The following is an 18,821-nucleotide window of genomic DNA, read 5'->3' on the forward strand; positions in this document are numbered from 1 at the left end:
TCTAAACAAAAACAACATAAAGCACAAGTTCTTTCAAGCAGCTACTTCATATCATTCCCTCTGTTAGCTGTTGACCTCGGTTTTATTGTCTGATTTGTCAGATGAGTGAGACTATAATATTTCTAAGAGACATAATGGAGGAGGTGAGAGCAGATGAAGAATGAGAAGACAGAAGCAAATCTGTAAAGACATGTCTGTGCACTGATCCATGTGTCTTATGTAATAGAAAGGGCAAAAAAGTGGGTGGTTTGAAGAAGGAGGGGGAGAGAAAGCAGTCAGGAAGATAGGGGAGAAATGACAAGAGTGCAGAGACAAAAAAGGAATAACTGAAGGGAAGGAGAGAGGGAGGGAGATAGAGGTGGTGAGACAGGGGAGGAGGAAAAGAAGCCGGTGATGATGTAACCATGTAACTCACACCTCCAGTCCCTGCTCTACACCGGGGATGACTCTCATGAAGGGGATTATCTCCCACACACACCTGCTTTCACACAGGAGACCTTGAATCAAGCCTGGTTACAAACTAAAGAGTAAGTTGAAAATGCTTGGTCGAGCCTAGCTAGCACACATAAAATGAACCAATTCATCCTAAGAAATGGAGAGACATTGTAAAAGCAGCGTAACAGAGAAGTACATGAACGATAATGAGTGGAGAAAGGTGGAAGGCAGGTGTTGTTTTTATAGTGTGTTTGTGCTCGACTTTGGAGCACAACAAGGCGGGAATAGGTCTGACAAAGATGAATGTGCTCTAATCAACCACAATCCTGTGGCATTAAAATGCTGCTCTGTTCTGACTCATAGCTTTTAGACAGACAGCGACACTGCAGTACCAATATTACAAACATAAAAAGTGTGCACACTGTCCCATCTTAATAATAATATCTGTGATCCACAGTGCCTTGCGTACTGGGGCCACAGTTGATATTTCTGCAGATTAAATGAGGCTTGTAGGCTTGAAGTTAATTTGACTACTGAACCTCAGACCTTTTCCTCTTGAGCTCTTTTCTTGTTACATAATTGTTCTGTTTCATGTCTCAATAAGACCTCAGATCCCTTTGTACATCCCCTGTGCCCAAAGTGGACATAAGTTAAGGCTTCAGCAACAGATGTTTTATAATGCATTTGTTAGGCAGCTTGTGAGAAGACTTAGTATGTGGGTAATTGTTTCTGTTATTACTTTTCTGCTCCCTGCTGCGTTGCTGTATGACCCTTTAATTGCACCAGGTGTCATTTTTTTTTTCTGTTTAATGCAGAGCTGCAACGATTCATGGAGTAATTCATAGAATTCGCTTACAAAAACTTCTCGATGCAAATTCCTTTCTTTGACTGCTTTTGTGCCGTTGTCGCCGTAGGAACGTGAGCGCTTTGCGACTTGAAACAGACCTTGCAGTACAACAGATTTAGGAGCAGCATGTGAATAAAAAGTTTAACAACATTAAGCCCACACAGTTTTAAACAAAAAACCTGATGACACAACAACAGCAGCAGTGATGATGACGCTGGCACAGTTTAACGTGTAGTCCGGACTCTGTTTACACACCGCGAAAAGAAAAGAGGAGGAGCCATTACCGAGACTTACATCCAAAACAGCAGCGCTGTTCCTGTGATCACCATTTAAACCTTTACTGGAAAAATGTCCAACAAACGCTGACATGAGGAAAATTGAACTCTGAAGCTGCTCCATCCACCGCTGTTTGTTTTAAGACAGCAAAAAATCTGCAGTAACATATATTAAAATGTGCAGATGAACTGTTAACTTACTCTGATACCAGACTGGTTAAACTATACAGCTTTCTGAAGGCTGAAAGCAGCCGTCCTGTTTTACATTGGAGTAATACCTGTTGCAAACAGGGGTGAGTCTAAAGGGGGGCGTTGGGTGTACTAGACCATGTATATTTCAGGGGTTTTAATAACATTTTTCAGAAATAGAGAAATAAAGAAATAATATAAAATACTCTATTAAATAATAATTAAATTGCATTAATATTTAACTTTTTTTTTCACAAGCTAATAAAAATGTACATGAGCGAGTAAGACTCTGTTAGGTCGGACACTCAGTTATCATATTATTATAATTAATGTCAACATCATAATAACGTCTGTTTTCAGCAGTACAAAAACTTTTATTAATGTCAGAAAGTATTTCTTATCTGATTACTCAATTAACTGATGGGTTAATCAATAGATTATCCATCAATTGATGGCTGCCCCTCCCTGAGCCTGTTTCTTCCTGTTAAAAAGGGAGTTTCTCCTTCCCACTGTCGCCAAAGTGCTTGCTCATAGGGGGTCATATGGTTGTTGGGTTTTTCTCTGTATGTATTATTGTAGGGTCTACCTTACAATATAAAGCTCCTTGAGGTGACTGTTGTTGTGATTTAGTGTTGTATAAGTAAAATGGAATTGAAAAAATTACTCTATTACTAAAATAATCAATAGCTGCAGTGTAGTGCAGCTGCATTGTGTATACATGCAGTTGAGTGAATGAAAGGAGGTTATTAATTTTAAAACCTAGATGAACTAGGATTATGTGTTCCATGTATGAAAGACTTGTCTGTCTACTTAATTACTGTCTTAATGAAAGCACAGGTGCGGTCAGAACTGTGAACAGTAACTCCAACTGGGTGGATGTAGTAAATTCATAAATATCAAGGTGTTCAGCAGCAGCGAACAGCCTGCTTAGGATGGAGGACACACACTTGCTTGGACCTCTGACACGAGTGATAAATTATTGAGTCGTAGCCTATTTAAGTTGGAATGTGGAGTTATTTAAGGAGGATCTGTTGGCCTAGTTGGACAGCAGAGGAGATGTATAATAGTTGTGGAGAGATGTATAGTATGAACACACAAAGATCTACGGATTTTTCAATAACGTCTTATAAATACACAGCTACATTCTTGATTTATTTACTTTGACTAAGATCTAGATCACACTGCCCACTCACTGCAGGAACATTAGGCCAGAGGGCTGTTCTCCAGTGGTACTGCTGGAAGTAAACAGTGCAGGCTTGCAAGCAAGAATGAGCAATAAAGCACTGAGAGGAGATTCAGTTGAACAGTTTGGACCTTTACATTTCCAGCACCTTAAAAAAAAGTCCACTTCACAGTTCAGCTTCCTCTCCGCAGTAGATAAATCTGAAAATGAGAAAGAACTGTTTCTCGTCTTTGTTCTCTTTAGTCTCAAACCGCTCTGAGCGTACAAATGACCCCCTGGAAACCACAAATGTAGGCCACAGTTTGAGATCAGTAATGCCCATCCCAATCAGTTGTTCTGTGATTGTTCTGTGTTCTTGGCCCACAAACAGTTTGACAGCCAAGCTAGTGATGTCAGTGCAGCTTGTTCCTTGTTCTCCATCCTGAAACTCTGGATTAGACCGCTAAATAAGGGCCAATGTCGTGACCTTTTGTTCTAGAGTGTTCTCTCTCGTCTTTTCACCCACTCGACCACACACACACCATACAGAGACGCACTTGTCTATCATCACTGGGACTCGATATCTAAAAGCACTGCATCTTCTGTTTTTAAACATTAATTTGATAAGTTAGCCTGATTAAAGATTTCCACAGCCCTAAATGGGGGGGTAATAACTGTATAACCAACCCAATGAATCACCAAGCAAGGTCATCTTGACAGGGAGATTTAACATCTCTTATCCTCTAATATTGTTACGTCACCTCAAATGCTTTCTGATAACTTACTCAGCACATTGTTGACCATATTCATAACTCCATTTATACCATTTGAATGAACACATCTAGCCCAGGGGGAAGTTATACAATCAAGATTCATTGTTCATTATGTCAACCGCTAATGTGGATACACAGGGGCTTTTGTATTTAAAGCATATCCACACCAATTTTTCCATGTCACTGACCAGCAGCCTGGATAGAATATGCTTCTGTTAAATCTTTGATCCCAGTTCATGTTCACTGAATTCAATATTAATTTTCCCTGCAAAGAATTTTTCATGAGTTTTGCATAATTTTAATGTTTAACCCGTCTTTCTGTGATTTCCTGCTGTGTGTGTTTGTATCTGTTTGTGCCAATCATGTAATCTGAAATTATTTTACACTCAAAATATTCTGATCTGGATTATGACATCAGGAAGATGTTTGCTAAATGACAGTGTCTATATTTATTGTTTGAGCTCTCTTGTTGATAATTATGTGTATGTCCGGTTCAGCCGAGAACGTTTTAATGAAAAGCAGCTAAAAGAAGCAAGCAAGGAAAGTCGCGTTCTTATTTTTAAATGTCTAAGATAAGAGATGAATTTTCTGCATTCATATATAAACATCTAAAATTGGAGTTTTAATAAATCAAAACAATATTTTCCTATGGTAACATGGTTTCCATCCATCCATTCTCTTCCACTTATCCAATTCAGGGTCGCTTCTAGAAAAGTCCAAGTATGATTGTGACATGATGTGAAGGCAGAAATGAACAGAGTCCTCTCTTAACATCACCATGAACTGCTGCTTATTTTTCCAGCTCCTGTGAAACAGCATCAGAGTGCACTTGTATTTTTTATGTGTTAATAGCAAAGGATGGTCAGGAGATTAATAATTATCTGTCAGGCTTCCATATAATTTAATCAGTATTTCACACACACCTACACGTAAAGATAAATATCACCCTGTAGCTCAGCTTAACTGCATGCTGGGATAAAGGATATTTTCACTTCTTAATTGAAGCTCTGTCATAAAAACTGAGACTGAAGCTGTCTAAAAGTCTACGTTCTGCACTTGGTCTCACTTAGACACACACAGACACACACACACACTCTCTTACTTCAGGGAATCTTGTGAGTCATTCTCCTAGGTCTGCACATGTGACGATGCAAGAATTTCCCAACAGCCAATCAGGGCTTTTTTTAAACAGAGGTGTTTCCATAGTGACAGTACAGTGACAGCAGCAGATGCTGAGAAGACCAAAGGAGAGAGGCACAGGAAAGGGCAAACAGGGTGATGTTGTTGCGTCATGACAGTGAATCTGGTTTAACCTTTTAATCCACGTTCCTTTCTGGGTTTTTGTAGTTGAGGTCAAACTTGTGTCTAATGCAATGTGAGCGTAAGGTGTAGCCTGAAGAACCAGCTGATGATTTTACACAGGAAAAAAATATCTGCTTATAAAAGTCATATTTTACTAAATCAACAAAAGAAATCCTTGAGCTGGAGCATAAAGTACAGCTTGTTCACATGTTGTCACCTACCAGAATGATGATGAGTTATTTCTGTCAACATATTTATTCCCCCTCCCACCTTCTCTCCTACATCCATCTCCTTCCCGTCTCCCTTTCTTTCTTTTTACTGGCAGATTCATTATCGCTCTCTTCTTCTTTCCCTGCGGCTCGCTCGCTTGACCTTTTCCTCATCGTATTCACACCTTCTTACATGATCTCAGCCTTAAAACTGGAGCTACGGCAACAGAAACTCAATAGTTTGTTGTCGAGTTTAGGTTGCACTAGAAACACGCAGCATCAGCTCGTCTTTTTCCATCACCCTGTTTTCTTCTCTGTTAAAGCTTTGAATATGTGGCTTGTGCAGGCCAATCAAAGGATTTTCCTGCACCTACAATAGGACTTGACTCTGTGAGTCAAAGGAAAAACAAGACGGTGATTTTTCATTCTGGAAGTGTGTTGTGTGTTCAGTTTTTCACAGAGTTTGTGTGATATGGTTGAGTTAACATCCAGAAACAGCCGCAATTAAATAAAATGTCTTCTGGTGGTTATTTTTCTATATTAATAATCAGTTTTTGACCCATTTCTGTGACCTTTCTATATTTGCAGAGTACACACACACAGACCCACACGTATCATACATGTCAACTATGTGCTCAGTGTGTTTACAGCTGTGGATGTAGTTTGACATTTAAAAAAGGTTGAGTATCTGCCATTTAAAAGCAAAATGCATTCACTTGTTAATTTTTAATGTATTTTTATTTTATATCAAACAGCAAAGCTCCACATGCTGCATACCTGGTGGTCTGGTTTCTCCTTATTACAGTCTTGGAATGTGACTATCATGCATCGGGACATTGCTACGTCAACGAGAAAATGATACATCCTCAAGCCCGAATTTAAACCCTCGTTCCCGTCCTTCTCCCTCCTTCTCGTGTCTCTTGTCCACTCATCACCCCCTCCATCTGTCCGTCAAAGAAATGTTTTTTTCCCTCCCCGCTGAAGACTACATCTGTGCTGTCAATGTGTTACTCATTAGCGTCGTCTATATTTGGATATCATATGGAACAAACTGTAACATCTTGGTTCTGTCTTGCAAACACAGAGTATATACAGCTTTATATAAAATGATTTTAACTCTGCAATCACTGAAAGTCACTGAAAAATAAAAATATAGGATATGTTCACATGTTATTCTTATAACTGTAAACCTAACAGTGAAGTTGGCCCTCTTCATTGGACTCCATTGTGAGGCTGGTTAATGTCAGCGTGTATATTTCCACCCAGCATGAGATACAGATAAATACAGTGATGTTTCATGTTACTACCCGAAATCTTTATTGCAAAATAAACATGCATCGCATTACCCTTTAAGAAACCGCTTTGGTAAACATTTCCGGATTATGCTACACCCGCACAAGTACAGGTGGACTGTGGTTACCTGTGCTGTAATGTAATCCTGTTTTTAAATCTAATTGTTTGTGTTTGTAGTGTTCCTCATTTACATCCTTTTATATTTCTGTCTGCAGATCACAGAGCTGTTGGATGATGAGAAGTGTGAGGCAGAATGTGAAGAGCTGCCTCAGGACGGGGAGGACGGCCCTGCCTCCGACTCACCGCAACGCACACACACTGATGACAACCCCGCAGTCAGGTGCGGTCACACATCTCTGTCTTTGTTATTAGATCACATGATGTGTCAGAGTCATACTAGGTAGAGGATATGACATGTGATAAAGGGTATGACATGTCTTGGATTAAAAACCAAGACGTTCCAGTTCTGTGTTATTTTTCAACAGCCCTTCGGGCCAACCAGCAATGTGGTCACTTTATCAGCTGCTCGTCTCAGTCTGATTAAGAGAGATTTTGTTTGGTCTGTAATGGACTCTCAGTGTAGGAACAATAGCTCATTCACTCATTGAGTCATTTCATTTTATGATGCCCTAGAAACAGTGATTTTTAAAAAGGCAAACAAATATTTTAATCCCAAGGCGCACCAAAAGACAAGCCAAACTTTCAAGGCACACCTGCATGCCTACATGTGGAAAATAGCTTCTTTCATGTGAAATATCAGTTCCTCTTTTATTTATATATTAGCAGAAATGGGCATCATATTTGTAGCATCTGGATCGTAACGCCTACAGATTAGTTACTTCTAGTTTGCTCCACACAAGGAAGCAGTCTGTTTTATGTTCTGACTATCTCAGTCAGACCCTTTTGATGTGTACTAATACAGACAATTTAGTGTTTTTGCAGTTGCATTGCATGGGCCTAGACTATATCTAACGTATTTACGTCAGTGTATGCTTCTAAAGTTAACTGGATGATATCTTGTTTGTGCTGTGGTCTCATTTTAGCCCACTGTGAACATATTTAACTGTGTTATAGTATAAAAGGTCAGCGATGACAGCAGGGATCAAGTTGGAGTATGAGTGTGTGTATCTTTGGTATTTGAGTGGTTTAGCAGTTAATGTTTTGTTTGTGGTTCAATACAAAATGTTTTCCGTGACTGTGTTTATATTTATGTGAGCTTTATTAGAGGAAGATTTAAGGTTTCAGCTATTGTACCATGGTGCACAGACTGCCAATGAAAACAAAGGGGGGATTACATGCAGTAAATTCTTTAAATTAAACAATGCACATCAGATGGTTTTGATCCTGAAGTCACATGGGATTGATTTTAGTTGGTATTAAATCTCGGTTAGCCGTGGCTAGCCTGCAGCCATCATCCCTTTGACCTTGACTAACCTCTTGTCTGGTCTGGGGGGATTACTGTGGTATTTGTAGACCATGGAGCATCCAGGGTACTCCGCAGAGCCATTTCAATAATGCACAGATTTAGAGATTTTTTTTTTTTTTAATTCCTAGTCCTATTTAGTCCTTTCGAGTCTGATCATGTGAAAAAAATATTAATTTTTTGTGTTTTCAGAGTTGACATTTCCATAAGCTTGTTAAATTAAATGCATAAATGTTTAGAATTTGAGCATTAAGGATGGTACTGGTTATGATTGGATGGGTTTGCTTTTTGTTTTCTTTTCAAGTTTTCTACGATTATAACTACCACATTTTTGGAAGCAAGCTGGAAACACTTACTGCACTTACAGTCGAATCTATTAATTTCAACAGCGTGCTTGTTCCAGAGCCAGTCCTGACCTCTCTGGGGCCTTAGCAAAGTTCTGCCAAGGGATCTTCCTGACAGATCCATGAGCCATTTTAACTATTTATCATTGCCACGTAATTACACCAGTGATCCCACTGCAAACCTAACTCCCTAAACCATTTAAGGATAAGCACTGCTAGGTAGAACACTACGAGATGTGGACAATAAACAGTATCGTTTCTATAGAACTACATGAAGTTTTAACATCAGAATTGGAGACTTGTCTAATTTTCTGTTAAAATACACAGAAATTTTTTTGTTGAAAATCAGGTTGGGGCTGTTTTTTTGCTGTTCCATATATGTATATGCCATATGCTTTGACAAGGCTCCAAAAAGGTAAGTTCCCGTCTAGTGGTTCAGCGTTAACGGTGGCTCAGTTGTTTGTCTAGACTTGACAGACAGGGAAGGCTGTCCTCTGTGGCTGTTGCTGTGCCCTCTTAATAGACTCTGACAGCCAACACACACACACCTTAGATTCCGACAGCCTCTACTCATTTCAGATCTATATATATTCCCTGGCATTTCTCTTCTGATCTCTCTTCTTACCCCATCACTACTTCCCTCCCTCTTTGCCCTTGCTTATGTTCTCTCTCCGTGTGTGGAAAGTATTTTTCATGGGATCACCGAAATACCCTGGCAGCATGAGAAGCATCACCCTTAGAAAGCACGTCTGGCCCAGCTGAGTAGGCTAAGGGCGGGAGGAGAGCGATGGATTAATGGAGGCAATGGAGATTCAGACAGCTAAAAGCGCCACAGTGAGATAAGAACTGGAAAATGTCCCTACTTGTGAACGATTTATTGATTTTCAATCTGAGTGATAATGCAATGCTAGACCTCAGGAGGAAAAATGTCAGCCAGACAGTAGATTTTAAAAACATTAGCAAACGTTTGTCTTCAATTTTACCTTTGAAGACAAGTTGGCCTCAATTTTTTACTTTTTAGACCGTCGTACCAGTCTAGCATGACTGACCTGTGTAGCTCTTCGTGAAGCAGATTACCATCTGTGTACGCAAAAATCACACATGAGATTATTTTGCGTGACTGTGGAAATGATTCGTATATCTCACTGGGACACCATACCAGGCTGGAGAGCCTTTTCTGTCCATTTGTGCCAACAATTTTCATGTGCACACACAAATTGACACCAATACCGCTGACCTCGTCCCTTCTGGGTCACCTACACTGGCTTTGACCAAATTGTCAATGGTCACGACAATTTGGATATTAATAATCATGAAACTGATCTGTGTTAGTGTGGTCCTAGTTTTGGGCAATGTGCAAAGGAACTGTTTATATGTTTGGGAAACCTGCAGTGAGCTGAGACTGAAGAAGTCACTTGGATGAGTGATGAAATGTTTCTCCAACTGAAAACCCATCGTTCAGATGAACAGAATCAGCTTTTGGGGATTTCCTTACCTGGATGATTGAGCATGCATCGAGACAAACAGTTACTTACTTTTTTACCTGTGTGAATTGGATCTTGAAAGCTTGGTTGTGTATTCTGTATCATTTTATGCCATATTGCACTGGTCCAAAATGATCTCCAAACTGACCGCTGGAGTCCTTATCAGGTGTAATTCATAGCCACAGTTTTGGATTAACAGGCACAAATTGTACCACAGTCCCCTTACAATTCTTCCCTCGAGTTTGCACAGTGTAAAAGGGCCTTTAAACTCTCTGCACATGAGGAACAGAAAGGAGACAGAAACCATGGTTAGTTTTATATCCTCATCCAGAGCTGAAAGCTTGTGATAGCACGATCTATCACAAATGCTGAAAGAATCCCATCATGTATAAAAAGGAGAGAAAATGTCCCAATTCAAACCACCCTGTCTTGTTTTTCAAAAGCGAAAAAAATAATTGCCGGATTTTTGTGTTCAAATCCAACACATAATTAGCTCTGCTTTCCAGGGCTTTGCTGCTTCCTGGTACAAATTGATAAGGTAAACCTGTTCTAGGCTGTCTCTGCTCTGCAGTCTGCTTCCATAAATTTTATAAATAACGATCCTTCAGTAAGTATTGACATGTGTTGATGCTGTTCTCCGTTAGGTTTTCCTTACTTGCACCCTGCCCCATGCTTAACATAACCATGACTCGAATATGTTGGCTATAAGATCTCTGCGTGACCTGTACATGGACTCTATATAGGTCAGTACAGGGGTATCAACTTTTTGTTTTTGGTGTTTCAACCTACTTAATGGATAGGTCATGTTTGCTTTATTTTCTATAGCTGACACCAAAAGGAAAAAGGTAGATATGCACACAGACCAAGCTGTTTTTAGATTCTTTTTCAGTTTGTTCCATTGTTAACATTCTTCTTTTTTTTCCCTTTTTTTTTTTTTTGCATTTTTAAATTGTGATGTATGTTTCTATAGCAAAAGGAGTTTAATGCACACAGAAAGTGATGGATCAGTACATAATTAAAACATTTAAAAGGATACACAGCACGAGTCAACACTGTCATAGTGTGTTTTCTTCAGCATGAGAGGATTATTGTAACAAAGAGGTCTGGAACATGGAGGGGGCTGGATCAGCGGGTCAAGGCAGTGGAAAAGTAATAGGAGACATAAAAAAATCTACAACACAATCAAATAGAGCTAAACAAAACTGTCATTGCAGTTAATTTAATGACAGAAAGCTGTTGCACAGCTGTTGTCAACTCCAGTCTCCATGCATCTATTTCACTGTGACACTCATGGAACAGAGATTAGAGTGAGCTGGAAACGATAACACAAGCCTTCAGCTTGACTCCCCTATCAAACACCTAAAGGAGAAAACACACAGCCACAGCAGCACTGCAAAATGGCATATGACGTGCATCAAGTGACACAAATAAGGGCCAAGTGTGACTCGGACCACGTTAAACAACCTGTCTGTGTGGGACAACAAAATAACATACATGGCTGTAAATCCCATGTGGATCCACCATTTAAACTTTGATTTCTTAGTTGTAGAGCCAGTCTGCAGAGCCACACCTTACCAAGTTTATAAGTGTAGGTGAAGAGGGAAAAAGGGTTATTGCAGTAGTGTGAAATGTCGCGCACATCATTGTGCGACTAGTCACAGCAGGGTTTCTAATTATACATAGAAAACATTAGAAGCTGCTGTTTTGACACATGCCATTCAGCAGCAGTGTGTTTCTGGCTTTAATTATATGTTTCTATATCACTGCATTAAGTTGATGGGACTGGTTTCTTATGGCTTGGTGAATTGTTGTCAGTACAACCCACTGAACCCATTAATAATGTTCAAACAGGTCTCCTGGTCCTTTCGCCCTTTAGTTCTAGACTGTGGCCTTGGCACTAGCTTCGGGCACAGTGTGTAAAATGATATACCAGCTGACCCAGATTGTACCATTCATTGACGTGTGCTATCAGTGCTCATCCACAGTTCGGGGACAGCTGTTCTATCAGCCTTTCCAAAGAGTGCTCACGTTTCTAAATCACAATAGATAAAACAGTTATTCTGATTGGCTCTGAAGCCTCTTTGTCAACATGCTGCCCCTGTTGTGTCTGTATGTTATAAATAGAAGATAAAGTTTTAGTTTAGGCGTTGCCAAAGTCAGCGGTAATACCAGGCAGGCTGAAAGTCAAAGTAGTGTTAATGATTCATGAAGAACGCTTCATAACATTTACACATTCTCCTCGTCTGTTTCTTCCCTTGAGAAATTCCTGGAGCGTTGTGTGTAGACAGGTGTATCCCACATGGAAATAACAGAATCTAAAGTTGGATCCTTTAGGAAGTTTGGAACTAGCAGGATTTGTACACCACTGAGCAGATTTGGTGTATTGCACATTTCTTATCTATGATGGTCATGAAAAAGGACATTTCATATATATATATTCAGTAGTTGACCACTTGCAGAAGTTGCATTTATTCGGTCTTGAAAAAAATAGTTTTTTTAAGTTTTGTAGTCTGTCAATAATCTGCAGGTCCATGGTCTTCAAATTGACAGCGGTTAGAGTTATATATAATAATACCCAGTCGTCAAGTTTAAAGTTTTAAAGTGAAGTTTTTAAAGAATTTATCCAAACTGTAATCACTGAAGTTGTGCTAACTAATTGAAAGATCAGTTGAATCAGAAACACAGAACACCAAGTGTCTAAACAGATCTAATATGTTGAAACTGTTAAAACAAGTTTCTTCCTTTTAAAAAATCATACAGGAAAACAAGAATTTGGATTAAACTTCTCCTAGTTGTTGTATGTGAGGGTTAAATTTTGCTTGGGCAACTGTAAAATCATCAACTTTTAACTTTCACTGTTCTTTATGGAAACTTCCAGAAGCTTCACCTTACAGTTTGTCCAGAACAGAAGAACAGAGGCACGCTGTCTGATATAAACACACTGTGTTCATAGTCACACTGAAGCTCCCAAATGGAAAATGCTTATTTTTTAAGTGTAGTTACTTTTGTAGGTACGTTTTGCTTAAACAGACAAAATCAGCATTTGGTTTTCTTTTATGTAAAATATGTACCTAGTCTTGTATTTAGTATTTAGTATTGCCTTTTACCCAGCAGCTAATCCTAAATGTAATGTGGTTTCATTATTCAAATGTTTGCTCAGGATGATTCATGATTTTTGTCTTTCTGCTGAGGTCATGCTTAGTGAGCACTGTGCCTCTAAATCTCAGGGGCTATAATAGTTTTAGTCTATTGTTTTCCTTCTCCGCTCTTACTAAGAGACTCTAAAGCTCTCTAAAACTTCAATATACATCTTTTAAAAAAGCTTAATATATACAGCCATGGTAATTATAGATAACAAAAATATTAATAAAATAAGGAAAAAACACATTTTAGTTAACTGAACTAAAAAATAGACTAAAAGAAAGAAAACTAAAACCGATAAAGCCATCCAGGAAAATTCTTAGATTTTTGATTTTGTCAGTTTAGTTTGGCTGATCGGCGAGTGGATATTTTTTTCTTTATTACTTCTCTTTTGAGGGAACCCACAGATGTTTCTTTAGGATTTCTGATTGAGGCGGTTCCCGTTCAGTTTTACTTGCTTTGTCTGAGTCATGATTATCAGGGATATTTGTAGTCGATGAATAGCCAATGTCAGCACACTGATAGGAGTCTTCACCTTTAGTCCATTTGTTTCATACTTGTTCTCCCTTTTTTTTTTCTTTTTAACTCTTCCTTCTTTGACTGGTATAAATATTTTTGCCTCTTTGTTCCTTCATGCCCTTTTTCTTTCTTACACTGTTTCTGTGCCTTTTTAGTCTATATTTTCTAAATGTTTTAATTCTTCTCTTTTGGAAAAAGCTCATACAGGGTGTTTTAAAAGACACAGGCAACTGTTAGTTTGTGTGCATCTTGTCTGTGCGTGCGCGCCATTACACAGCCCACTGGGCTGACTGTAAACTGCTGAGTTCATAGTCGGCACTGAGTGGACAAAAAAATCAACCCTCTTCCCAGTTTCTGCCTTAAGATTGGCCCACATAGCTTTCCCTCCCTCTTCCCTCTTTACAATTGGCTCCCAAATTCAGCCCCTCCCATCCCATTGGTCCTCCTGGGGTTGTTGCCTGGTTACATCAGAAGCTCATATATTTGAGCAGAGCTCTGGATATTTACTGCAGCACTTTTGGAGACAGAGTGCAGAGTGAGGCAACCTCACTCACTCACACACACACACACACGTCCACACTTGTTCATAAATTCAAGACACACCATTTTAGAGGACGCTACAGCATGCACCCTGCTGACACCGTGGCTCTGTTGCTAGACCTGCTTGTACTGACGCTGACACCTCAAAGTGCTCAATTGGGATAACCTCTGACTACAAGGTTGATCTACAGACCTGCCAGGTACTCGAAGAAGGAAGGAAAAACTGAGAGTTCAGGAAGAACAAGCTTAACAGCTGGATACTGCTGCTACAGGAGATGTGTCAATTGGTTAACAGGCAAAAAGAAGAGAAACACAGAGATCGTGCAGAGTTTGGCTAAAAGTCAAGCTCGCTTCTCACACTGGACTTCAATAACCTACAGGTTGGCTTGCTGAGTACAGTGGAAAGACGAGAAAGAAGATACTCAACAGAGAAACTGACAGAAACTGAACCGCCTACAGGCTTGATCCAGTGGCATAAAAACCCCAAAGCTAAACAAAAAGAGTAGATCACAGTGAGAGGAAACACAGCTGGGAAAATGAGAATGGCCTGTGACATTCTGCTGCAGAGGTAAACATCAGGGGTTATGTAACTCCTGTAGTCTGACTGGAATGAAAGATATCATGGATGAATAGATAGATGAAGGAAAAAGCAAATATGTGGTTGGATGATTGATGAAGTGAATAAAGAGAAGAGGTGGGTAAAAATGGATCGTTGTGGATTGTTTGAGGGAAAATGACTGTAAGAAGCAGCTGGAAGAATAGTTGAAGTTTTGATTTAGGTATGAATTGGTGGAAATGTTAGGAATTTAAAACATCATTGTACATGGAAAAATGGAGGGAAAGAAGGATAATTTGTGCTTGTTGCTCAGTGTTTATTTACCTTTATAGGAGTCCAGAGGAAGAGAGGAGAAAGGGGTTATAAGTATATACTTGACAGCAGATTTTTTTAAGTTATGTAATCTGAATATAAATAACACAAGAGTGCATGATGACAGTGTGTCAGCACTTTTTGCTCCATAGAAGGAAAGAAAAGGCAAGTTAGTAGGGAGTAATTAGGCGTGTGGAAGTTTATCGACTGAAATTTTGCTAACTGATTAAAGTAAAACAAGTCCTAATGTGCCAAATGCCAAACCCCTGTTTCCTTCTGCTCAGATGTAAGGATTTTGATGCTGTTCAGCTAATGATTAGCAATTAGTAAGATGTGACCTTGAGCTCAGTGGAATTACAGCCATCCTTTTTCTTTTCTTTTTAATGCTGTTACCTCACATTTTACAAGCAAATTCATTTAGCAAGAAAATAATCATTGATTCATTTTTGGCTTTTTCTGACATGGAAAAGAATGTGAATTAAACCATCAATATGTAAAAAAAATAATAATAATCCATAGTTAGATGTAAAATAATCAAAACAGTGAGGGTATCTGTAAATGTGCAAGCTCTTAACAGTGTTGCATCAGTTCCTCATGACTCTGCAAGAGAAATGATGAATTAATGGTGGAATGAGGAAGATTTGTTGGGCCAACTTAACCAAAATCAAATCAATATTCTCTGATGGCCAAACTGCTGCGGGACAATTAAGAGAAAATGAATGAATCTGAGCTGTGCAAAGCAAATGATGGAAGCAAACAAATGAGCACCATGGAGGCAGTGAAACAAACAGATGTTACATCTTTGACCTGGTCTGTGTTTAGGTTGTGATCTGTTTGAATACAAACATCTGTGACGGATTATTGGCGCTTCCATGAAGGACTATAAATGTTTACAGTTTCAGACGCAGCCAGGAGAGCTGTTTATGAGATGTAAGATGATGCTTATGAAGAAGAGTGGGCAAGTGAGTGTGTGTTTCTGTGTGTTTCAGGTTGTGCTAAGGAAGGAAAGGCTTATGTAGGCAAGGTGTATTTATGTCCGAAGTGGGTAACGAGCTAAAGCAGTGAGCTATGTTTTGTTGAACATGCTGGTTTATATATATATATATATATATATATATATATATATATGTATGTGTGTGTGTGCGGGGGCTGCTGCAGTCACTATTACCTCCCAGCCAGAGCAGAGCCGAGTCAGGTTTGCTGACAACAGCGCCTCTTTAAAATCATATCTCACCTCTAACTTACCTTACGCGCACACACTCGTATATTCTTGCCTTTATATCAGAAGAACCACTGAAAATAATACAAGTGGGTAATTGATTAGTTATTTTATTCTTTAGTGTCATCACTGATAATACAAAGTCCCTCCGCTCTACTTTGCAGTAACCCACAATCTTTCCAAGATGTTTTAGCTGTTTAGTCACCAGTCAGCTGACTTGATGGCGCTAATACACAGCACAGTGGTTCACCTCTGCAGTTCATGCTCTTATCTGTGCGAAACTGATACTGGTGTCCTAAATTTGTGATACACACAGGTAGTGCTGGGCGATATGACGATATATATCGTGTGGACGATAGAAAAGTGTCTATCGTGCCATTTGTCTTCTATCGTTTATATCGTACTAACCCAAATTTTATAAATTATTACATAAAATATATATAATTAACCCTTTACAACCGGTCGGAGCAGGCATACTCCGTTTTACCTAACTATTTTTAAATCCCTGTAGAACTGGAACCACGTAAGGTAGTGCAATAATTTTTTTTTTTTGCATGTGAAACCGGAGGAGTTGTACTTACATCTTATGCCATTAGCTTGTCCAAGGTCATGGTTTCCTTCCACATATAACTTTCTAAAAATTGCATAAGAAGCACTTGCAGCAACAAAAACATAATATTCCAAACTTGCAGCAACAAAAAGATAATATTCCAGAAACACGCTTTGCCGACGTTCATAAGACTTCCTACGTTGGCATATACGTCAGCGCGAACTGTCGCATGTCCGCCATTACCTGCCCGAAACCGGAAGTGACGTCATTTTCGCGAAAGGGCCTTATAAGCCTATGTTGGTGTTTTTAAAAGACATGTTTGACTTTATGCTTTTCTGTATCATTTCTGGGATGCTTAGAACTCAAATTACACTGTTGGAAATAGTTTATTTTAATGCATTATAATATTTATTTTCATTTTTCCTGTAGTATATAAAAATTAGTGTATCTCAAAAATAAAACTATGAAGACACTCAAAATAAATTTCTCGTGGTTGGAAACTTTTGTATTTACAGTTTTGAGGGATACACCTCTTAAATTTTTTTTTAACTAGAAATATATGTAAAAAACAAAACAAAAATGATTTTCAATTTTTTTGTAGTTTATTGCACTACAAGTTTTTGCAATTTATGTAGTTACTATGGACTTAATGCATACATATTATTAAAATTTGGGCTATAACGGTTGTATTGATATATGGAAACTTGAAATACTCCCACAAGTGGCACTACAGCATGTAAAAACATAAAGATAAGCTCTGGCGGACTTGGTTCCATGATAGGTCTTAAAGGGTTAAATAGCCTGTGGCAAATATATTAGTGTTGTCTTCTCACTATACATGCTCTTAACTTTATGCAAGAAAAAATAAAGTATAAAAAAAAATGATATTTTTCGCAAAGAAACTCCGTCTCGTGGTTTGCGAGCTGGTGCTGCTGTACGTGCACCTGGATTTGCAACATACTTTACGGTAACTCAAAACAAAGACTGCACCCTCGGCACTCGCTGTTTACAGACTGCGTACTTTCTAGATGACCACAGGTCAGGTCGTATATCGTGATATATATAGTTATCGTGATATAAAATAATTCATATCGTGATAAATATTTTTTCCATATCGCCCAGCACTACACACAGGGTACTATAATGTTTTAGATTTCAGATAATTGCACAAACTCAAAGTAGAGTCGAGTAAATACTGCACATTTCAACCACATTTCTCAATGATTTTATCTCCTAATACCTGAAGGTCACATCCCCTGCTGCAAGTATAAAATGTGTGATTGTGAGATAATATTAAATCTTACAAGTTTTTCTCCATTACTGAAAGCCAATAGGAGATTTTTTTTAAAAAACAGCTTTGTTGAATAATGATTGAATTACCTCAGCAGCATGCACAGCAGCAAATGGAAGGATAGCTTTCAACACAGATGGAAATAACAGTCGTGTTTAGACCGTAGCAGTGCTGACTGAGATAATCCTTTGGTGGTAAATCAGCAGTAAATATGTTATGAATGTATAAATATTGCTCTTCACAAATGGAAACCCATGTAATACAACTCGAGAAAAATGGCCAAACGTACATGATAGTTTTATATTTATATTGATTTATTGATATTGATTTATATCAAGTTAAGAGCTGAGTTGTGATGATTACTATATCCAAGACTACAAAGTTTACACAAGAGTGCTAATTGTGGTGGTGTGTAAGTTGGACTGTGTCCACTGACCCTGCTGCAGGAGAGATTTTTCTAGCAGAGGGATCCAGGGAGGAGGCAGCAGATTAACCTGATGTGATCTGAGTGATTCTGGCAAGCATCCCTTTTACTCTGACGTGCTCGTCTCTGTACCTTTAAGACGTAGATAATAATGCAGTTAGTAAAATCAAAAAAATCAGTCATAATCTGTTTGAACTATAATGCAAAGTTTAGTGGTCATCATATATGTAGATACTAAATGAAAGTTGAACTATTTATACTTTGGTCACTAACAAAGGGTTTAGAGTATTAATGCCAACAAATAGCCGTAAAAGGTGTGGTTCCTTAAAATGTTATTAAGGGCTTATCTGTGTCTGCCGTTGAGGCTTTAGGAGCTGCTCTAATCCAACTACTTGAAGCAAAGCTGAGCCATCGTGGGCCAGCTACTACAGTCTTGGCACACTTGCTAGTTTTAGGGCCTAGACAACAGCACATCAAGTTCAAGTTTATCAGGTTTTATTACTACTAATGTGGTTTGAGGACACCCTGTCAAC

General features: G+C 38.8%; 1 protein-coding gene across 4 annotated transcripts in view; it reads left to right on the plus strand.

The window, feature by feature from the left end:
• fam13b (family with sequence similarity 13 member B) overlaps positions 1–18,821 on the plus strand; it is a 68,470-nt gene that overhangs the window by 28,931 nt on the left and 20,718 nt on the right. For all 4 annotated transcript variants that reach the window (XM_063494162.1, XM_063494168.1, XM_063494184.1 and 1 more), the window contains exon 7: positions 6,701–6,825. In XM_063494162.1, coding sequence (XP_063350232.1) covers positions 6,701–6,825 — 125 coding nt within the window. The remainder of the gene's footprint in view (positions 1–6,700; positions 6,826–18,821) is intronic.

Source organism: Pelmatolapia mariae, linkage group LG2, assembly GCF_036321145.2.
Source record: "Pelmatolapia mariae isolate MD_Pm_ZW linkage group LG2, Pm_UMD_F_2, whole genome shotgun sequence".
In the NCBI taxonomy this organism is placed as follows: domain Eukaryota; kingdom Metazoa; phylum Chordata; class Actinopteri; order Cichliformes; family Cichlidae; genus Pelmatolapia; species Pelmatolapia mariae.